General features: G+C 46.1%; 1 protein-coding gene across 1 annotated transcript; it reads right to left on the reverse strand.

The window, feature by feature from the left end:
* Positions 1-8,367, reverse strand: PGRMC1 (progesterone receptor membrane component 1). The gene is made up of 3 exons (XM_082716818.1): positions 7,927-8,367; positions 4,410-4,565; positions 1-1,333 (listed from the first exon to the last, which is right to left on the reverse strand). The coding sequence occupies exons 1-3, from the start codon at positions 8,252-8,254 to the stop codon at positions 1,230-1,232; spliced, it is 588 nt and encodes a 195-aa protein (XP_082572944.1). The 5' UTR covers positions 8,255-8,367; the 3' UTR covers positions 1-1,229.
* Positions 8,368-23,677: the final 15,310 nt, after the last annotated feature.

Here is a 23,677-nt window from a genome sequence, read left to right on the forward strand (position 1 = left end):
TACTGGGTAAAACCATTTTTTATTAACTGACCAAAGCACTTCATTTTGTTTTCTGATTTGAGGTAAAACCATTAAACACAGTTCACAAGAAAATACAAGGACTATTCAACTACAATTACAAGAGTTTGAAACCTCACTAGTTCATATAATACTTTTACAAATTCATACAACTGTACAGTCTACTTAAGCGAAGTTTATTGTTAACCAAAAGACCAATATCAAAGACCTAGACACTTGGCCTACTACTCTTGCAGTGGCTATGGTTTTGTAACAGAAGAATTAACTGTTACCTTAAGGAATATACTTTAAAAAACCCCTTGGCTAGTGATGTATACTTTCTTCACTCCTGGGAGGTGGCGGGGGAGGGTGTGAAGGCTCCCCGGAGAGTAGAGGCATACCCTCCCACTCCTGGCAAACTGTGTGAAATCACTCTTGTCCCACCGTGAACGTGGGAATGGGAGAGATAGTTCTACGTTTTTTCCTGTATTTAGGTTTCTCAGCAAGCCAGTGGATTTCTTCCAAAGCTTTCTTTTGAATGTTCAGATCCTGTTTTAAGCCTTACTGTACATTGCTGTGTTAGTGGAGGCATCTGAGTGTCCAGAGGACAAAAAGAATGATGTAAGTCTATGAACACAGTGAATGTATTTTTCCCGACCAGGCCCAGCTTTGAGATTTCTTTTTTTAAAAATTTTTTTTTCTGGGCAGCTCTCTTTTGTCAATACCAAAGAGGCTTTGGAACATTGCAGATTTGCTTTAGAGGTAGATAAAGCAGAAATCATGCAGTTAAGTCAATTGAGAAATAAGGGATTTGCTATCTTGAGAACATGAGGACAAGAAGTTGATCCTTGGTTCTCAAGGCTAGGACTTTGCCCAGTTAACTTTTTTTTTCTTAAACCTATTTGGGGGAAATACCCAAGTCTTACCTGTGTCGCTCAAGGAAAAAAACCAATTTAAAGGCAGCTGGCACTAACCACAGACAGAAGGGGAAAGTCCTGATGTTTGGTTACAGCACTGCAGTTCACGGTCTGGATTTGTGACACACAAACACGCCATGCACTTGAAGACGGAAGAGTTAATTGGTTCAGTGTCACTAGTGATGTTAATTACAAAAACTTAACAGCGAGTTCGAAACTGCTCTAAATATTGAAATCACCATGTTTTAAAGACAGACTGGAATGTTACAAATGATTCTGCAAAATACAAAAATAGATATGCTTCCACTGGTTGCTTTAATCATTTTTCCGAGCATTCCCGTCTTTTGGTTCTTCCTCATCAGAGTACACAGTGGGCTCCTCCCCCTCCTTCAGCAGTTTGCCCACATGATGGTACTTGACTGGAGGGAGAGAAGAAAACACAAATGAGCACGGTCCTGCTTCACCTGAAAGCATCCGTTGCAGGCCTGCGGGCTGGGCTTCCCGAAAAGCTGTCAATCGCCCGGGACCCCCCGCCCCCCAAACCGTCCTCGTCAACGGGGAATTAAGAATTAAGAGTTTGGAAAAAACAGCGAACAGGTAGCAATTTCGGGCACAGAATGGGCGAGGGAAGGTCCAAGTGAGTCATGTCTGTGTGCAGGGGGGCCAGTGAGCAGAGCAAGGGCTCCGGAGGAGTCCTTAGGAGGTCTTCCGAACACCTGACGAAGGCAGCTGTGCGTTGGACAATGCATGGAAGGACCTGAAGCAAGAGGGGGTTCCAGAAAGTGACAATGCCATGTACAAAGGCGGGCCAGTGAGGCCAAACAGATCTGGGGAGCAAGCTGACAGCGACAGAGTGGGAGTGAGGGTGGAGAAGCCAGTGTAGCATGAAGGTTGTGGAAAGACAGCCTGAAGAGTTTGGACTTGATCCCATAAGTGGCAAGGGTTTAAGACAAAGGAAGCCAGTGCTCTGGCGCACACGGGGTGGCAGAGGCGTTACCGGGCGGATTCTGGCGAGGGGAGCAGGTGCAGGCTGCCCAGGAGGCCAGCGGGTAGGTGTGCGTGTGGAGGAACAAGAGCCGGTACTAGGGTGTCCATGGGAACGGAAAGGCCAGGGTATGAGCTACTTTAAAGGAAAACTGGAAGCGTGAGTTAATGAAGTTAAAACTGGAGCTCCCATGGACCAACCCGGGGACTCCGGAGACTGAGACTCTCGGCGGGGGTGGGGTGGGGAGGGCACGTGACAGGAAATCCAAGGCAAGGGCTGGACAAGTCAGGTTACTGCTGGCAAGGAACAGGTCCCTGGAAAGCTCAGAGAAGGGGCAACCTAGTGGAATCGTGGGGCTGGAAACGGCGGCAGGAGTTAAGCAGGTGCAGGGAGGAAACGAAGCAGCGGTTAGGGGTTAGCACTTCGTAGTTGGCTGATGGTGGAGGGAAGGGGTGAGGAGTCCGGTGGATGGAGGAAAGCAGGAGACCCACGTCTTTTTTCCCTGACGCAAGGAAAGAGCTATGCATAGCAGTTAAGTGAGTGCTTAAGGAGGCAGGAGAGCACGGGAGGAAACAGATCTGAGAGCGCAGACCAGAAACCCAGCCATCGAAAAGAACTACACCTTCCCATTTGCAATGACTCGGGTAGAACTATTCAGCTAAGCGAAGTCAGTCAGAGAAAGACGAATACCACGTGATTTCTTCTGCGGAATTTAAGAAATAGAACAGGTGGACATAGGGGAAGGGGGGGGGACAAATAAAACAAGGCGAAAACAGGGAGGCCAAGCGTAAGAGACTCTGAACTGCAAAGAACAAACTGACGGCTGCTGGAGAGGAACCGGGCGCGGGGCTTGGAGGAGGGCACGTGATAGGGTGAGCGCTCGGTGTAAGGTGCAGCCAGGTGCAGCCGAAGAACCACTGAGCTCTACCTCTGAAACTACTGTACTACGGTAAAGGTCAATTGAACTGAATTGAAATAAAACATTTTTCCGAAAGAGATGAGAAAGGGTAGAGCCAACAGACTGCGCCCCACCCCACCCCCCGGCTGGCCGTATTCTTGGGGCCCACCTAACGCGGGGTTAATCCTATCGCTGTCCCAGGCCAAGAGAGTCTCCCCTTTCTGCGTATGGGTAGGAATTAGAGAGGAGTAACCAACCCGTCTAACCAGGTAGCCAGACCTGCTTTTGTGCAAAATAATCACCGAGAACAATGGGAACTTCCCTATTGGAACATGTTATAAAAGGTCCCCAGGGTGCTCGGGGCCGCACAACAAACACAGGGCAGGCAGCGCCGGGCAACCTGCTTTAAGGGGCTCCCATGCCAGGCTAGAGTGGCGCTCAAAGGGCACCAGGGGATCTGGGGGTGTCTTGGTTTAAGGGGGAGAACATTCAGACCCAGGCTTCACCTCCTTGACAAAGGCAAGCTCTAGAAGAGAGAGCTGTGTAAGTTAGAAATTATGACGGGTTGGTCCCACACAGAAGAATCTGTATTTACAAAGGCATCCTTAGGATACCCCCTACCAAAAAAAAAAAAAAATCAGGGGTGATGTTGGGTAGCTGAATTATGTTTTTGAAGTAAAAAGACCTGCCTCTAGACTTGAAAGCTCTACTTCTGTCTGCTTGGGACCCAAAACCTAAAGGTGGAACCACAGCTGGCTAATGATCAACCCAGAAACTCTGAAGTCAGCAGTATTTTCAAAGAAAATGGTGGGGTTTAGCCAAAAGAGTCAGTAATATTTAACTGGCTATAGAGAAGAGCAAATAGAGAAGATGCACTGTAAAATAACAAATCTGTAAGCGCGGGTCATGGTCTTTATATACCATCAAAGCTGGGAAAGATTAGTCAAATTCTTAGTGCAGCATCACTAAAGTGATCATTAGACTTCGGTTTGACCAAAGCCAATTCCTCAAGCCTCAAGGTTGGAACTTAACCCCCATCCTCATTCCCCCCCTCCTCCCAAAGACCTCAGCCTTGGAGCATAAGCCAGGAAACAAGGGGCTCCTTTTTCCCTCTCTTTTTAAAAATGCAGACACCATTGTTGCTGGGCAGATTATAAGCATCATTTGTAGATGAGGCCTATAGTTAGGCTCAATTAGATTCAGAGAGAAGCTGTTTGGTAGCAGAACACAAGTCTCCCATTCTTCAACAGAAATGTGGGCTGCTTTTAAACAACAAGACTTCTGCCAATCCCTCTCTCTGTACCCTACAGAGCCTTTCCCCTACACACCAAGCACCAAACCCTAGTGTGGAATCCAGGCGAAACTGTCGAAAGACTTAAAGAACAGAAACCCAAGTTCCCATAAAGAACTGGCTCAAAACTGGAGGCAAGCACAGCAAGTGACTCAGCACTGCTGCAATTACTCCAAGCCATGAACTTGATCCATCCAAGATTCAGGAGCCTATCAAAATGCTCCCCAGTTCCAGGCTGCTTAGTAATAACTATTGTACTGCTGTGAATCCTATTACTGGTAGAAATTTGATCCAGGCACAATTTGTTAAAAAAATGCTTACAAGTGAACTGAGAGTCCCAGTCACTCAGGGTCTCCTGCTGGGCAGGAGTGAGGTCAGAAAGGTCATCGTACTCGTCCTTCAGTGCTTCCTTATCCAGGCAAAACGTGGCAAGGCCCCGGGATGCGTCTCTTCCAGCAAAGACCCCGTATGGCCCCTCTTAAAAAACAAACAAAACCAAAGACCAATTCTTTATTAGACAGTCAATTTCTCCGTGGTTCATACCCAGAAAATTCCCCATCAACAAAGACCACCCCCTTTGGCAGTGTCAAATTCCATGTGATGTTGGTGCTTTCTCCATTATGTGGCGGCTCCCAAAGGACCTCTTGTCATCAGACTCTTACGAATCAATATGCTATACGTTATCATCTGTTTCCTGTAATTCTCAAATAGCTAATAAAACGAGCCACAAATGATTATCTGCTGGGGGTGCTGGGGTGGTGGGAAATCATCCAAGATAATACTGAATCCAAAGGTCAGAATTCACTGAGGATGTTGAACCCAGAGCCTGTCTCAGCTCTAGGCATTTGGGCTATATCAGTGACAGTTATGGCTCCTTAAGATAGTAGGTACTGAGGCATAATGAAAACACTTCCTTATAAAATGTATTCTGGTACTTTAAATGAGTCAAAAGTATCTCGTAGTGATCTTTGGTTGTGAGACTCTGTTAAACATGTGGCATCTGTAGCAGTAATCATTTGATAAAGAGTACCAGTGGTCCAGAAATCTATCCCCATGTTACATCATCAAAACTGTCAGTAAAGAGGTAGCAGAGATCAGCTCCATCGCTCCGGTGAGTGTGAAGATTCAAAACACCTTAGACTTTCATGGGGAAAAAAAAATGGCTGAATCAATATCCCCAAATAACTTTATAAATTATATAAAACATTAGAATCCTATTATATATAATATTATACTGAACTTTTGTCTAAGAGAGTGGTGAATTATTCTGTAGGTACTTAAAGTGGATGTGTAGACTTATTTAAATATTGCACAAGTAAAGGAAAAGAAGCCAGTGTACTTTCAACTGTATGCTGTTCCCCCCCAGGTAGACTGGGTAGCAACTCTGACATTAGTTTGTAGGTAACCGTAATGCCAAGTATGAGATCAGTTTCAATATGGCCTGGTCACTGGAAACCTCAATCTCCTAGGAATTTTTTTTTAACAAATTATACAAAATGTATGATCAACTTTTAAATGCAAATAAGGTTCGAAAGAAAACCAGTTTCTTGCGATCTTCATTGTATGCTATCGAGTCTAACGAAGGTTAAAAAAAAAAAAAAAAGAACCCATCTCACGGTTTTCACAAATGTGTGTGTATATAAATAGATATACTTCTAGTGGACATGGTAGCATCTAGTACTTGAAACCAGGCCAATTGTTCTGGTTTGGACTGTGCTACTCCAGAGATTATGGTCACAGAACACTAAAAAATGGCTCAAGGGGAGTATTAAACGTCTTTGGAGAATAGAGATTATTCACCAGAACGTATCTTCACTAGAATGTAAGCCCCATAAGCACAGATGTGTGTCTATTTTGCTCACAGCCGTATTCCCAGTATCCACAAAAGCGCCGTGCATGGAATGGTGGGCACTGGAATGAGTAATTTTTAAAAATCCTCTATAATATGAACGGTCATTTGCACGTGAGGTCACATATTCATGGGCTCACGGGATGATACCACAGGATAGAGACTGAGGAGATCTCACAATGGGGGGCCATCCTTAGCATTTTTCAGAGGGACAACTAAGGCCCAGAGAGGGAACAATGCTTTGCACCAGGTCACACAGCTAGTCAGTAATCCAACCAGGATCAGAACTCAGGTCGCCTGACTCCCCCGAGTTTTGTGTTTCTGTGCACAGGCCTGCATTCCTCACAATGACTTTGCAAATTATAATCCTAGGATGTTACCCCATGCACTGGGTTGAAGTCCTTGATGGTGTAGCTCAGGAGGGACAGCTATTTACTGGATTATGTAAAGTGGAAGTGACAGGGGAAGTGACAACAACGAAGGTGTGGTTCCCACATTCTTTGGACAGTTACATGGCCTACAGAAAGTAGGTCTTCTAAATCAGCCACAAGGAAAAACTGGTAAGGGGGACCAGTTCCTGAAGAACCTTCACCCATCTGATTTTGATTAGTTGGGCTGGGCGGGTAAAACAAAGCAGGAGCGGAGATGACAGAGACCACCACCTTCTATCCTTTTCCCTCTCTCCACACCAGTGGGGAAGAGGGCCCTCAATATGGACACACTCCCTGAGCTCCTTGTTTTTAGGAGTCCGTATTAGAGGAGCTAAAATCTCTTCCTCCCCCTCTCCGGAATAGTCTACAGGGCGCGACTTTCCAAACCCAGCCGCTTCTCAAATGCGCCTGGGGGAGCTGCTTAAAATGCAGATTGCTGGACCTCCCCCACAGAGCCTCCTCCACCGTGGCTGCGATTAAGCCGGGAATCGGTGTTTTTTTTTCTCCAGCGCATCAGGTGATTCTGATCCGCAACCAGGCTTAGAAAGCCTCATCCCTACGGCCCTCCAAGCCTGCCCCCCTCCAACGGCTCAGCAGTCATCCACCCTCATTTCCCCTCTGCTTGGCTCTTCCTGAAATCCCCACACCCAGCAGCCCTCACAGCCCTACCCCTTTTGTTTCCCAGGATCCTCCCACTTCTCCCTCCCTCCATTTTTAATTTTTTTTTTTTTTTGGCTTCTAGTCCTTTCTCTCCCGCTATAGATTAAAATGCTCTATTACCTTCTCATCTCGCCACGTTCCCATTGTCCGCTACGTTAAGCCTCCTCCCAACCTCCCTCCATCAGCTCGCCCCGTCTCCCCCCACCGAGCCTCCCCGTTCACCTTCCAGCTTTTCTGTCGGCCACACACAGCACGCGCACACACATACCAAACACATGCCACACACATACCTGACACATGCCACATTCCGAGCGCGCGCACGCCCGCACACTCGCGCCTGGCCAGCCACAGCCACCGACTACGCACTCACACACCGCCCGCTGGCACGCACTTGGCTGCTACCTGCCGCTCATCCCACCCCCGCTCTCTGGCTCCCACACCTTCACACACTCCGCGGCCCCTCCCGGCGGCAGCGGCCTTTGCCTCCTCTCCCAGGCTGGACCTGCCCCCCCCCCCCCGCGCTTCCCTCGAGACACCCTCGTTTCCCTTCTCCAGCCCGACACCGCCCCTCCTTCCAGGAACCCCCCAAACCCCATGCCCTCGAAGCTCCCTCAACTCTGCGCGCGGCCGTGCCCCCTCTTTCAGGGCGGCGAGCTCGCCCACCCCGCAGGTCCCCCTCCAGCAGCCGCCCCCCGCCCCGGCCCGGGCGCTCCAGCCTCCTCTCCGTCCCCCCCCACCCGTCCATCCCGGCGCTGGCGGCGTCCCCCGCCGGCCGCAGCCCTTCTAGAGCGACCCTCGTCCACTGCCGCCGAGGGGGGTGCCCCGCTCCCCCCCCGGCCCCAGCCCCGGGCCAGGGCCCGTTCTTTTGTCTCCGCGTCCCCTGGGCGGCCGCAGTTACCGGGCCCGTAGAACTTGCGGCCTTTGGTCACGTCGAACACCTTGCCGTTGATGGCCATGAGTATGCGCGGGTCCTGGACGCCGTCGAAGCGCCGCAGCTCGGCAGGGGTGAAGTCGCGCCGCTTAAGGCGGGGCAGCGGGGGCGGTTCGTCGTCGTCGCTGTCGTTGCTGGCCGCCGGCTGGTCCCCGCGCACGATCTTGTACAGCAGGAACACGCAGAGGCCGAGCAGCAGCAGGTTGAGCGGCGACGTGAAAATCTCGTGCAGCAGCCCGCCACTCTCCAGCTCGCTCGGGTCGGCGCCGGTCGCCGCCACATCCTCGGCAGCCATGATCTCTGGAGCAAAGGTTGGGCCGGGCTAGGGAGGGCTCCGGAACTGGCGGCTTTCTCCTCCCTCTCAGCGAGCTAGTGGCGCGCGGGGCTCCGCGGACAAGGACTAGCCAGCGGAGGAGGCGGGCCGGGGCGGGGCCGGGGCGGAGCCTCTAGGCCCCGCCTCCCCCTCTGCTGCCCGGGCGCCCGGAGGGTCCGACTCTGGCCCCCCACCTGGCCTCCGGACGGTCCTTCCCCTCCCCCCGGCCCCCGGCCGGATCCCGCCTCCCCTGCGGCGGCGGGAGGAGCCCCCGTCTCGGCCCTACCTGCGAGGCCGCGGCCCTATCCTCACGCGATCCCCGCTCCAGCCTCTAGCTGAGCGCGACGCGGCGCGCACCCCTCCTCCGCACCCTCCCGGGCTTCTTGCACCGGGACCCGCTCCTAGAGCCTCGGCTTTGCAGAGCTCTGGCCGAGGCCCGCTCGGCCACCTGATGCGCGCCACGCACGACTCCATTCCTCTTGCTTCAGCTTCTCTCTCGCCTTCCATTCTGAAACCTCACCTTTCCCCGTCCATAGCCCCGGGACCGCGAGGCTCCCTTGGGGGGGACAGCAGGGAAATTCTCTCCACCTTGGAGGCCCAGACTACCCATTTCCACCTTGGGAACCCGCTTTCACTCTCCTTAACGACCTTCTCCAATCCTCCCCGCTGGAGGCTGTGGTGTGGACACCCCCTTGTAGCTCAAGTCCGCGCACAGCCCCCCCCCCGCCCACGCCTGACACCTCTCCCAGTATTTGGGGGAGACAGATCTGCTTGCCAGATCAAATTGGTTCATTCTCGGAAATCTAAACCCTTTCGCAATCACAAATTTGCTCAGTCCCAACGCACAACTCTGTTGTTGCGCCTTTTCTTTTTTGGCTCGGAATAATGACCGAAGTTTCTTTGTTGGCAGCGTTCTTTTATTTGTAGTCTGTCGAGCTACCCTTGGCAGGCTCAATGACCCTGTGCTGTATCCCAGACAAGGCGGGAGTTGGTCCACTGGCTACTGATGGGCTAACCGTCTGTGCAGGAACAGGCCTTACGGAGGAAAGGCCGTCTCTATCCTTCAGAACCCTAATCCTGCCGCCCTCTTCACGGTCACGGGCGTGGGGGGCGGGGTGGGTAGCGGAAGAAAGGATAGAGAGAAGGGGGAAAAATAATTAAAACCAAGTCCTGCACACATCTGCAGCCCAGAGCAGTACTTTTCCACCAAGAGTTCTGTTTGCTTGCACGTAGTTTATTCCGCCTCTCAACACGCAAGAGATTTGAGAGAACTGGCGTCTTACCTCAGAATTCTAAAAATTTCTGGCACCAACTGCTTCCATCCCTGCCCCCACCCCATCTTCTTAAATAATTTAAAAGTGCATAGGAGCAGAATAATCCTTAAATGGGGCCTACGCATTTTTTTCTTCACAGATCTAAATTTAGGGTTAGCTGAAATGGCCCTAACAGAGCTTTTGTCAAACCTCCTCCATGTAATCAAGGGAAAACAGGCTTAAAATGAGGGCCCAAGGCCTTAGTTAGACTCTAGTTACCTTTTATTTCAAAAGTTTATGGCCAAGATACTTTTAAAAACCAAACACAAAACCAAAAGCAAACTTTTGAAATATATTTTAATTTACATCTAACGACAAAGAAAGGGTTAATACCTTGTAAGAGCTCATTTTAATTGATAAGAAAATCCAGAAGATGCTAGTCAATAAATGGGCAAAAAATGGAAATAGGTAGTCCACAGAAGTGGGGATACCAATGGTGAATAAGCATATGAAAACTGTTCAGTCTTACCTGTACCCCTGAAACAAATAATACATTATATGTTTAAAAAAATAAAAAAGAAAATGGTATTGGCCCACAACATAAAAAAAAAAGAAAAATGTTCAGTCTTGCTGGCAATGAAAAAAGGAGATATCACTCACCTACCACCTTCCTGTCAAAAAGATGCAATGAAAAAAAGATGATCTACAAGACTGGCACAAGAGTAATGAGACTCTTGTACACTGTTGGGAGTAGAAATTGATATAATCTTTTGTCATTCATAAAAACGCTCTCTATCCTTTAATCCCACTTCTAGAAATCTACTGTTTGGTCCAGTACTTTGACCTAGGAATCCATGCTAAGGAAACACTTAGAAATACAAAAAAAAAAAATCTTATATTAAGATGCTTATCAGAAAACCTTTTTTTTTTTTTTTTTTTTTGAGTAGTAAGCTCCTTGCCCAATGTGGGGCTCAGACTCCTAACCTCGAGATCAAGAGTTGCATCTCTACTGACTGAGCCAGCCAGACACCCCAGAAAATCACTCTGAATATGAGAAAACTGGAAACAACCTAAATGTTAAACTTTAAGAAATAGCTAATTAATCCGCTTGAAATGTGACAAACCCATAAAACATTATTATGACGTGCATGAAATGGGAAAATGCTTATGTCTTAATCTTAAGAGAGAAAAACAGGATACAAAACTATGCAGTATGAAAACTCAACTCTGTAAAAAAAAAAATGCATGAAAAGGAAGCCTAAAAGGAAACATGCTAAAGTGTTAACTGTTGTGATTGTTAGTTTCTTTGTACTTCTCTATGTTTTCCACAATGATCACATGTCACTTCTAGCCCCAGGAGGAAAAAAAATGATTTATTATTACTTTTGTGAAAAAAAAAAGTAGAACAGTAATACATGCTCATTGTAACAAACTTAAGCAATACTTAAGTGCATAAAAGAAAAAATGAGATTCATTCTCTCTCTCCCAGCTCCCCAGACAATCTTTGAATGGGACCCACACATTAGCAATTTGGTTTATATTCTTGCAGACACGTGAAACACACATACACACACCTATACACACACACAGGTTTTGTTTTACAAAACTAGGGAAATTTAAAAATTATAAATGGTTTACCAGGGGTCTTTTCCCTAACAGATAAAAAGTAAAAAAAGTAAGAATAAATCATCAGTTCCCACCCAGATAACCTTTGCTGAAATTTTTAAAAAAGATTTTATTCACCCATTTGACAGAGAGAAATCACAAGTAGGCAGAGAGGCAGGCAGAGAGACAAGGGGGGAAGCAGGCTCCTCGCTGAGCAGAGCCCAATGTGGCGCTTGATCCCAGGACCCTGAGATCACGACCTGAGCCGAAGGGAGAGGCCCAGCCCACTGAGCCACCCAGGTGCCCCTGAAATTTTTTCAAAGTCATATTTGTTTAAGGTCGTAAAATTCAAACTATGGACAGACACAAAAAGTATATTAAAGCCCTTCTTCTCTCTCCTCAAAAATAAGTACTATTAAAAGTGGGGGCATTGTCAGACACAGAAGGACAATACTGTGTGATATATCTTATATGTGGAATCTAAAAACAGACACGGAACTAAAACAAAAAACAGTGGAATGATGGCGACCAAGCGCTAGGAGTGGGGAAAGGGAAGAGAAGTTGTTTAAGGCTACATACTTACAACTAGTAGATAAGTAAGTCCTGAAGAGCTGTATAGTACAGTGATTCTAGACAGCAAAACCATATCTTAAACAGTAAACTTGCTAAGAGACTAGATCTTAATTGTGCTCACCACTAGAAGGAATTAAAATTAAGTGATGACACAGGTGTTAGCTAACGCTACAATAACAATTTTATTACAATATAAATGTGTCAAATCAGCGTGTTGGACACCTTAAACTTACACAATGCTATATGTTATCTCACTTACTTTCTAATTTATCTTTTTTTTTTTTGTAGTGGAAAGAATGGGGGATGGAGAGCTGAGGGAGAGGGAGAGATAGAATCTCAAACAGACTCCCCGCTGAGCCTAGAGCCTGATGTGGGTCTCAATCCCACAACCTTGAGCTCATGATCCAAGCTGAAATCAAGAGTCAGACACTTAACCCACTGAGCCACCCAGGCATCCCTATATTTTATCTTAAAAAGTGGGAGAAATGCCTTTAGGGAGGGCTGGGATTATTTATAATTTTCATTTATCACAGTACAGTGCCCTTTCTGCTACATCTCTGTATTCCCCTGGATAATAGATTGAAGGAAGTCTTGCCTCACACAGAGGGTAGAAAAGTTGTGCAACTTAAAACCTTGAGCAATGACAGCTTGAAAATATAAATGCTCTCAAAGCAGATTTGATATTAAGGTGGGCTCTTAAGTAACACTGGAAACACTGGGATGTTGAGATTGTTGGGGAAAAGCACCACCCCCCCCCTTCTAATTTATAGTCGGTGGAAAGGTCTTGTCCAGAGTTCTTAAATTCTGTGGAAATAGGAAGGAAGCTCCTGACTAAAAAGCCCTCTCCAGAACATGAGAGTTGCATTATATGTGCTCTTTGGCTTCAGATCAATTTCTAAAGCTTATGTACTTGACCTGAGCACTACTTCTTTCCCAAGATATATATTAAATCTGCTGACGTTTCTAAACTTCCTGCCTTCTTTAAATTATTTTCAAAGGTTTTCGAAAGCTTTTAAAGAAAAATAGGACAATTGGCTGATGAGCAAAAAAAATGTGTGGGAAGTAATTCAACTTCACTAGTAATCAAATCTACAAGAACAAAATAACAAGGTACCACTTTTCATCATTCAAATTACAGGAGCATTCTCTTTTGCCTTTTGTTTCTTGAAGCTTTTTAAGAATGGTAATACAGGGTGTTGGCAAGCATACAATAAAGGCAGACACTCTGACACAATGCTGGCAAGAGTGAAATTGCTAGAATGAAAGATTGATTTTGTTCACCAGTGTATTTCAAGTCCCTTGACCATGTCTATCCCAATAAAGTAGTGGGCACTCAATATTGTTGAACTAAATTATATTTTGAGTGAGTATAGACTTTCTGGAAAGCCCTTTTGGCAATATGCAGCAAGAGCCTCAAATTATTCCTAACCTGTGACCAAAGAATTTAACTTCTAGAACTTTTTCTTAGGGAAGTGCTCAAAGATGTGAACAGAGATTTATATAGAAAAATCACAGGAGTGCCTAAGTGGCTCAGTCAGTTAAGCATCTGCCTTGGTCTCAGGTCATGATCCCAGGGTCCTGGGTTGGAGCCCCACCTTGGGCTCCCTGCTCAGCTGGTGAGTCTGCTTCTCCCTCTCCTCTGTTCTTGCTCTCTCTCTCTCTCTCGCTATCTCTGCCTCTTTCTCACTCAAATAAATAAATAAACTCTTAAAAAAAACAGAAAAAAATCACAAAGCATGATAGATGGTAGCAAAAACTGGAAACAACCTAAGTTATCAAAGATGCTCCCCATGTCACTCAGAGTAAAAGCCCAAAGTCCTTACAGCAGCTTACAGGGACACACAGGATTCACACCACCCACCCTACCCTTACATTTAGGATGTTAGCACCTCATTTCCCAATTCCTTTCCTGGTCACTCAACTTCCAGCTGCAGTCATCGCCTTACTGGCCCGGGAACAACTAGGCATGTTTCAAGTTCAGGGACCCTGTATTTGTGATTCCTTTTGCTGGAATGTTCTTGCCCAGATATCTTCATGAATCATTCCTTTACTGCTTTCTAATTTTGAAACATTTCCCCCCCACCCCATCCTCCTTCTTGGCTTTATTCTTCTCTATCGCATTTACTGCTTCCTAATATACAATATCCTTTACTCACTTTTTTGGTAATCTCCTTCAATTTGAAGAAGAAAGATTTTATTTCCTTCCGTACCATATCCCCATACTTAGAATCATGGCTGATGCATAGCAGGTGCTCAGGAATATATTTGTGGACTTCAATTGATTTGAATATGGAAAACCACTATGTGAAACAAAAATGCACAGACAAGACACGAAGGAAATGTGCATAATAGTAAATGACAACAGTGCGTCTGCCACCTCGTGATTCCTCTGGTGGCTGTGCTGCGTCCATCTGTCTGCCCCTGATGCCCAGAGGCCTTGGAAAGGCACGCTGGGCAGTGACTCTGACATGGAGCCGAGCCAGTACCGGAGCGACCACGGGTCGTCTTCTGGGGTGACTACGAAGAGCAGGAAAAATTACTGAACAAGTGCTGCACGTTGTATACTGGAAACCTTTCCTTTGACACCACTGAAGGACACATCTATGAACTCTTGAGCAAAAGTGGCGGCATAAAGAATATCGTGATGGACCCGGATGTGGGTTCTGGAGTCCTATTCAAGAGCAGGTGCAGAAAATGCTGTGAGCTGCAGACAAGGAACTCGTCTGTGTGACCCGCTCATTTGCACAGATGCGGATGCAGGCTTTAAGGAAGGCAGGCAGTATGGCCGTGGACAACGTGGGGACCAGACAGGAGATGAGTGTCGGGAGGACAATGATGCCGGAGGAGGAGGCCATGGAAAACTGGTCCTAAACCAGCAAGTGGTGAGAGCCCCATCATGAAAACTCACTCCTCTGGCCTGTTGAACTTGCCTGGCATTACCCAGGGTCTGCAAAGCTGCCCACTTTTACCAGGTTTAATTTTTTTTTCTCCAAGAAATTTCTCCAATCCATGTGGACTCGAACTCACAACCCCAAGATCAAGGCTCCAGGGCCCAAGCCAGCCAGGCACCCCTACCATGCTTTGTTCAAGGTCTCTACTGAGCTGGAAGACTTTTCATGGTTTTCCTATTAAGGGACAGAATCCAAAAGAAAGCCTCTAATTCTGTAGTCTTAGACTCTTGGCCATGGGTCCATTTACCAAACGGTTTTATGTTACCAGGTTGCATTCAGGGGCAACAGATTTGATCTCTGATGTTGACCTGTCTGCCCCCAAACACCATACTTCTAGGAAGATGGAAAATTAAGAAAAAAAAATGGATAGTAGGGGCTCCTGGGTGGCAAAACGGGTTAAAGCCTCCGCTCAGCAGGGAGCCTGCTTCCCCCTCTATGCCTGTCTCTCTGCCTACTTGTCATCTCTGCCTGTCAAATAAATAAATAAAATCTTTGAAAAAAATTAATAGTAGATTCATGGTCTACATTGGGGCCTGGAGTTCTTATTTAAACATTTTTAAGTTTGCAGAAGATAAAATGTAATAAATGGGGTTTTGTTGTGTCGTACAGCTTTGTTCTAAATTAGTAGCTATTTGAAAACTGACTTTGTTTTCTGTGTTGAGTTCTCATCCCCAAAGGCAAACTTAGGTGTCGAGGAAACTTCAATTGGTGGTTGCAAAAGTAAGCCTTAGACTGTCCCAGGGAGACCCCCGGCTTCTGTGCTTTATGTATCAGGACTTGAAAAGTTTTGACTGTATGCAATTTTCAAAAGGTGTGTTTTACTTAAAGTTACCAAAAAAGGGTTCATGCATCTGATTGAGGCAATTTCAGAGTGATCTCAAGAATGGAATGGGTTTCAAAAGCGCTCGGGGATCAAGAGAACACTTAACCAGAACAACCAGGAATTGCTTCCCTTGGGAAATGTGGGTTGGCCAACTCTCATATTGGAGCCTGCCTTGTTTTTCCCCGATTGTGCTTACTGAGTTTCAGAGCCTTGAGAGTGAGCTGATGGCCTCTCCAGAGAAGGGGTCTACACAATTTATTTTGCCTTTGTAAGGCACAAGGTGATTTCTCTAACATATGTGAGCTCTTGCTCATTTAAACTGTTAGTCTAAGATAATTTCCTCCGACGTAAATGAAATTTTTTTCATGGAGTAATAGAGCATGTCCCAACTTCCACTCGAGTCTGCAGAAGTTGGGGCTGGAACATCTCAGTGTGAACGCCTTTCACGTTAGGGTAAGTATAGGATTCCTCATTAAGTTCAAGCTGATTATTTGGATTCTTAAGAGCCGTGTCTAGTTGTATGTGTTTAGGAAAGAACAATTGCAAATGTCTAATGAGGACATATTCTTCGTTTTAAAAATTTCTTTTACGCTGTCATTTGAATGAATGTACTTTATAATTTCATAATAAGATGCAACTCAGATTTCTATAGTCCTTAAAGCAAACAGTGGTTTCAGCTTGAAATGTTGGACCAAGTTTTCATTGTCTCTGCCCATTACCTCGCCTAGAAAGAGGGACATTGTAATGCTTAAAAAAAGAAAAAGTTAATGATAACTAGTATTTTTCTTAAGATTTTTATTTATTTATTTATTTGGCAGACAGAGATCACAAGTAGGCAGAGAGGCAGGCAGAGAGAGAGAGAAGGAAGCAGAGAGCCCGATGCGGGACTCGATCCCAGGATCGAGTGGGATCATGACCTGAGCCAAAGGCAGAGGCTCAACCCACTGAGCCATCCGGGTGCCCCTGATAACTAGTATGTTAACTATAGTGGACTTAAAATGTAAAAAAGTTGATGACAACTACATCTGGGTTGTGACACTATGGATAATTTTTGCTTCCTTTTTTGTACAGTGAGCATTAATTACTTTTATTATTGTAAAAAGTCGTACAAAGTTCAAACTATGAAAAGGATGAAAACCAAAACTTCAAAGTTGCTGACTGTGTCTTACATAATAGAAGTATACAGATTCCAAAACAAACAACCAAGTATAGGGACTCTACATTTTCAATTTCAGAGATCACAGTAGGCAGCGTTTGGTGCTGAGATTTTAAAGAGACCCAAAAGGGACCTGTCCATCTGTATTCACTTGACCTTGAGGACCTCTTGAGACTCTGCTCTGAGCTAGGCTCTGTGGCAGATACTAAGTATGCAAAATCTTTGCCCCTCAAAGAAGGAGCTCACTGTCCAGCAACGGGAGACAGTCAAAAGGTTATAGATGCTGTGATCATGGTATGCACACGAAAAGGAGGAGGTAAAGAAAGGAGGAATTGGAGGTCTGGTCTAGGAAGATTTCATGCAAGAGGTGTCTTTGGGCTGAGCCTTAAAACTGTTCACCCAGCGGACAAAGAAGCAATGAGTTTTCTAGGGAAACCAGTGGTTCTCACACTTTAGTGAGGATCAGAATAATCTGGAGCAGGGGGAGGGTACTTATTAAAATGTCTATTTCTAGGATCAGCCCTGAAGATTCTGATCCAGTAGGTATAAGGTAAAGCCCAAGAATCCATGTCTTTAGTAATGGCTAACATCGCTGGGGCACTTCCCATGTGCTAGGCAATCTTCTAAGCCCTTTGTATGGAGTGACTTATGTACTCTTTTTTATTGACATATATTTGACTTTTGATATTGTGTAAATTTCATGTATACAACATGTGAATGATACATTTCTGTATTACAATAGGATTGCCATTGTAGTGACCATTAATGCCTCAATCATACCACATCATTAGCATTTCTTTTTACTGGTTGGATAACTCCATACTCTTCATAAAACAGGGTGAGGCAGGTAGTCTGGGGGCCTGACTCTGTGGGCCATCCCACTCTCAGAGCTCCCTGTGGGATCCACTGAGGCTGTGTTCTGATTGCTCTCTGGACCCTGCTTCTTTGCCTTACCCTTCAGGCATAGATGCCAAGAGCGTCTTCTGATAAACTAACTTCTGATAAACTAACTATCAACTTCTGATAAACTAACTCCCATCGTAGAGTCCATTTTCCTAGGGAACCTGACTGAACACTCTAACCTTCCATGATCTGACCTCAGCTTACCTGTCTAGCTTGATCTCTTTCTACTTACTTCTTACCTTCAACAACTATACTACAGCTAGGAGTGATGTGGCCAAGATCACAGCTAAGGTGTGTAGAGCGCTACAAACACTTTCCCTATGTTAACTCATTTGTCTCTCATGAGTTAGGTTCTATTATCATCCTCTTTTCATAGATGAGGAAACTGACACACCGAGGTTAAGTTATTTGCCCAAAGTTGCATGGCTAGTCAGAGGCAGAGCTGGGATTTAAACCCCAAATTCTGGCTCCAGAGTCCAGGCTTTGCATGAGGTCATTTTTCTTTGTAGAAGTATTATGCTGGTAGTATTATGCTGAGGATGCATTGAAGGCTTGGATATTAGAGCAGGAACACCAATGAGGAGACTTACCTCGCGAGGAAATGGGAACATAAATCCAGGCTGTGCTAGTGAGAACCTAAAACCCAGGGATGGATGTGACAGATGCCGAGGGGTTGGATGGAACAGGGATTAGGAGTCCTCTCTTACTTCTCCCATTCTGTCTATAGCAAAGTTTGGCCCCAAGCCCTTGCTTGGGTGAGTGGGTAGATGGTGTGTCTTCCACTGAGAGGGGGTATACAGGGGAAAGAGCAAACTTGCAGAAAGGACCTTGTGTTCAGATGGAGATTGTGTCTTAAAGTGTGATTCATGGACTAGCAAGGGAGGCATTAGCTGAGAGCTTGTTAGAAATGCCCCATCTTTGGGGCTCTGGGGTGGCTCAGTTGGTTAAACATCTGCCTTTGCTCAATTCATGATCCTGGAGTCCTGGGATCAGGCCCTGCATGGGAAGGCCCCCTGCTCCATGGGGGGGTGGGGAGGATGGGGCTGTGAGGGGTGGGGAGCCTGCTTTGCCTTCTCCCTCTGCCCTTCCCCACTCCACCCCCTCGTACTCCCGCTCATGCTCTCTCGTGCTCTCTCTCTCTCAAATAAATAAATAAAATCTTAAAGAAAGAAAGAAAGAAAGAAATGGCCCATTTTGGGCAGTATCCCAGAATTACTAAATCAGAGTCTCCAATTTTAACAAGAAGCCTATATGAGTGCCACGCGCATTCATGTTTAAAAAGCACAAACATAAGGAATATCTCTGTGGACATATCGGTAATGTGTCCAGATGGATATCTGGGTGCTGGATGTGGGGGCTCGATCCCAGGGCTCTGGGAACATGACCTGAGCTGAAGGCAGATGCTTAAGGACTGAGCCACCTAGGTGCCCCAAGGGTTACTGTTTCTTAAAAAAGCGGGGAAGGTGATATTTCTTTGTGCATTACTGTGCACCCATCATCTTCCCATTACACATTCACATTACTTGACTGGCGTCTGTAGGGGGTTAGCAGGTTGTGGAGAGACAAAGAGGGCCAGGATCCAATCTCAGGGAAGATTACCATTGTAAGGATAGGTGGAGAAAGAGGAACCCACCAAAGAGATTGAAAATGAAGCCTGCAAAAATGTGGTCAGAACGAAGCAAAGAGAGGAGAGGCTCACAGTGTTGAGCGCTGCTGAGTCAGCAAGCAGACTAAGGAGTAAGTGGGCCAAGGCCATTAACAAACGCTGGGATACCTAAGCCAGAGCCCTTTTAGTGTTGAGTCAGGTGGGTGGAAGCCTGGTTCAAGTGGCCTCAGGAGCAGGTGGGCTATGAGGGTTGGGAGATCTAGCTCTAAAACAATAAGCTTTCGGAGCTCGCCTGCAGGGAGCAGCATGGAAGACAGGGGAAGTTGGATTTCTGGGTTTGATTCGTTTTTCCCTAAATTGTAATAGACTTGGGCCAGCAGCGTCCATGGCCAGCTCCCCTCCCCCCCATGCTCAGAGGCTGAAAATACAAGACAGGGCGGATATTCACCAGTCTTATGGCAGGAAGTGAGACACAAGACCTTGAAATCAAAAGGACAGGCACAGAGATGTGCCTTCTCCTTTAAAAGGGGAGGGAGAGATGTGGGGACCTCAAGGTTGAGGGAATTTACACCTGATAGCCTCAGTGTTTTCCGAGAAGCAGGAGAGCAAGGTCAACCGCTGGGGGAATCGAGGGGCGAGGGGGAAGGGAAGAGCGGGGACTTGAGTGCCTGCCAAGGTTAATATTTTCTCCATTCCCTCCATAGGGGCTTTCAGAGACAGGAAGAAACAGGAGAAATACAGGCATTATGTTGCCTAGGAAACTCAGTGGTTTGCTAAAGCAACAGTAGGGTTGTTTTTAATCCCATTAACCCATTCTTATCCATTGTCACATAAAAGAGGACTGGTGAGTAGAGGCAGAAACAGGGCTCACAGAGGCATCCCTCTTCAGCCTAGAGAAAATGTGGGGGCATGAGCACCTCTGGGACAAGAGACTTAAATAAAATGGGAGGAATCATCAAATATATGGCAAGTGTAGGGTATCAAAGACAAATTTCCCTTATTTCCTTTTGCTTGTGTATAAACACACACACACACACACACACACACACACACACTCCATGCCTCAACATGTTTATATGTGTGATCTCACTATCCCACTTGGAAATTGATTTTTCTCTCCCTTACTCTGTCTTGCCAGAAAGGGTGTCCAGGGCTGGTGACAAGGTGGTCTGGACTTGAATTGCCCAAGGAGGGGAGTAAAGAGGACTTGGTTTCCCTTCAGTCTAGGTTCGGGAGAGCTTGCGACTAGATTGGCTGAGAGTGAAGGCCTCTTAGGGTAGAAGGGGTGGTGTGTGAGCCAGCCCAGGCCAGTGCTTGACCCCGTAACTTTAAGTGCATATTAGGGAGGGGGGCAGAGTCCCAGAGTGTCTGAGATCTACACCCTGGGCCCTTCCACCCTTTAGAAGCCTGGAACAGGAGGTGTATACATTCTACTGAGGGAGCCATTTCCTTCAGACTCAGTTGTCCCCCTCAAGTTCAACATTCTTGGTGACTTTAATGTCCACATGGACGACCCATTCTATACCCTGGCCTTCTACTTCCTTGATGGTCTTCAACCCCAACCAGCTTTTCTATCTACCATCCATTGGCCACCTTTCCTCTTGGTCACACACTAGACCTTTTCAAAAACCTAACCCTGGTGAAACCCAGCTGTACTTCTATTCCCCAATTACACATAAACCGTTGAACAGGGTAGCAGGAAGGACCATGCCCTACTGGCTGGCTTCACTTGAAAAAAAGTTATATTTTTTGGAAAAGAAGAAGTAAAACTTTTTTCATGGATTCCATGCTCATTTATACAAGAAATCTGATAGCTTCTAGAAAGAAGCTACTAGAGCTAATGAATGAATTTAGCAAGGTTGAAGGAGACAGAGCTGGCACAGAAGTATCAATTTTAGTTCTAGATAATAGCAATGAACGGTCAGAAATTGAAATGAAAAAGATGCCATTTCCGGTAGTATCAAAAATGTGAAAGATTTAGGGACCGAAAGGTGCACATGATACATGATTCCATTGATGTAAATCTCCAGAAAATGCAATCTAATCTATGGTGACAGAAAACAGATCAGTGGTGACCTGGGAACGGGATGGAGAAGGTCTCACTTGAAACTCTTTCAGTCTAAGTCTCAAATGGACAATGCTGTCCCACAATGATACCATATAACCACAGTCCATCTTTCCACCCTCTCTTATGCTTTACCACACCACCCCCCTGCTTTGCCGACCTCCTATATCCCCTCTCTGTTTTCATTCACAACAGATGACTTTGCATTTTATTTCATTGGGAAAATAAAAGCAATTAGATAGAAACTCCCTTATCTCCCCCCCCGCCCCACCAAACCCACCACCCTCTCTGTGTGTCTCCATTCTCTGTTTTCCTTTTTGGTGCAATGCAGAGAACATCCTTCCTCATGTCCACGGTGTCCTCCTTGGGTTTTGCACCTGTTTGCCTTGCGTACTGTCAAGACTTCTGTGCCCACAGTTATGTGTCATCTCTCTTGCATATTAACATCATCCTGTCTGCTTGATCATGCCAGTGTGCAATACACCTGCTCTAGTATTTCTTCTCCTTTAACGTGACCTTCCCCCCACCCACCGCTGGACCTCAGATCTTCCTTCTAGCTACCCCTCCATTTAACTGCTTCCTTTATCTCCATAGTTCTCAGAAGGCTTGTCTATCTGCACACACTGTCCTTATATCCTGACTCCCTCTCTCTCCTCCTCTTGCTCCATGGGGCTTTGTCCCGCCCCGCCCCCACCTCCATCACTCCTTCAGGAACATTCTTGTCTATGTTCCCAATCCCACGGACGTTTTTATAACCTTGTCTCTGTTTCTCAGTAGCATTTGACACAGTTCATTTGTGCACCTTGAGTTACTTCCCTTACTGGGTTTCTGAGATACATATTCTGATATTTTTTTCCTTTTCTCACAGGCTACTCCTTCTCAGGTTGGTTTCCCATTCCTACCTCTTTTTATCAAACTTCTAAGTGTTGGGCTGCCCTGGGCATGTCCTGGGCCAGGATCTGTTCCCATTCTATAGCTAGGGGATTTCATCTGTTCTTATGGCTTAAAATGTTCTTCATATGCTTATGACTCACATATTTAAACAACTTACCCTTGACCTACGCCTAGATTTCAGGCTCCCATGTACGGTTAGGCACACCCGATGTCAAAAGGCATTAGCATTTGTACGTGTCCCAGGCAGACCTTTTTAGTTCATCCCTGTATTAGCGTTCAGTGGTAAGAAACAGAAATCGTTTAGTACTTTTGAAAAGGGAACTTAACACAAAGAATTACGTGCTTGCAAAATCACTAGAAGAACTGGAGGAGCAAGACTTCAGGAATGACTCCCAGGGCTCTACCATTAAAGAGGCCATCTGGAAGCTTCTATTAGGATTGTCCATTTTAAGAACATATCACCGCAGCTGCTATCCGGGGAAGCTGAACCACTTCCACTGCCCCATAAACTGCTTTCCAAAATTCATGGAACTTTTGCAAAGATAGAGGAGCATGGAGTTGGGCGAACAGTATATGGCAACTGTCTTTTATTTTATTATTTTTTTAAGATTTTATTTATTTATTTATTTGACAGACAGATCACAAGTAGGCAGAGAGGCAGGCAGAGCAGGAGTGGGAAGCAGGCTCCCTACTGAGCAGAGAGCCCGATGCCGGGCTTGATCCCAGGACCCTGAGATCATGACCTGAGCCAAAGGCAGAGGCTTTAACCCACTGAGCCACCCAGGCGCCCTGGCAACTGTCTTTGATCACCACTTCTCTCTCTCTCTCCCTCTCTCTCTCTCTCTCCTCAAATGTGCGCGTGTGCACATGCACACCAGCTAATACATAACACTTTGTATGTGCGAGGCACTATTCTAAGTTCTGTTGTTAGGTTATCCCCATTGTACAGACGAGTGAACTGAGATAGAGATTCAGCAAGTTGCCAAAGATGATATCACTGGTGTGTTGTACATGCAGTCATCTGCCCTGCTTTTATCGTCGAACGTTCCTGTCAGTCTGTCTTGCATGGGAAACATACTCTCAAGACCTTGGTGCCCACAGCTGTTTGACCTCCCATGTTAATATCATCCTCACTACCTGAGCAATTTTAGATATATCTAAAATTCTTCATAAACATCATTTTAAGGACTGCATAATACCATCATGTGCATTAACCAACCGTAATTTATTTAATCATTCCCTTATTTGCATATTTAGGCTTATTTCCATTTTTAAAGATGATAACTGCAACAAGGGCTATGTATACAAGTTACTGCTTATTTCTGATTATTTCCTTAGGAAAAACTTAAAATTCAACTCCTAGGGTGCCTGGGTGGCTCAGTGGGTTAAGCCGCTGCCTTCGGCTCAGGTCATGATCTCAGGGTCCTGGGATTGAGTCCTGCATCGGGCTCTCTGCTTGGCAGGGAGCCTGCTTCATCCTCTCTCTCTCTGCCTGCCTCTCTGCCTACTTGTGATCTCTCTGTCAAATAAATAAATAAAATCTTAAAAAAAAAATTCAACTCCTAGGTCAAAGGCT

The sequence above is a fragment of the Mustela nivalis genome (genome assembly GCF_964662115.1).
Source record: "Mustela nivalis genome assembly, chromosome: X".
Lineage (NCBI taxonomy): Eukaryota > Metazoa > Chordata > Mammalia > Carnivora > Mustelidae > Mustela > Mustela nivalis.

What these genes read in the sequence shown, in the direction of transcription:
- PGRMC1 (XM_082716818.1), bottom strand. Translation starts at nt 8,254, where the DNA reads ATGGCTGCCGAGGATGTGGCGGCGACCGGCGCCGACCCGAGCGAGCTG. An exon ending in CCGCAAGTTCTACGGGCCCG is followed by an intron (nt 4,566 to 7,926) that starts GTAACTGCGGCC and finishes TTGTTTTTTAAG; the next exon opens with AGGGGCCATACGGGGTCTTT. An exon ending in CTGGGACTCTCAGTTCACTT is followed by an intron (nt 1,334 to 4,409) that starts GTAAGCATTTTT and finishes CTCTCCCTCCAG; the next exon opens with TCAAGTACCATCATGTGGGC.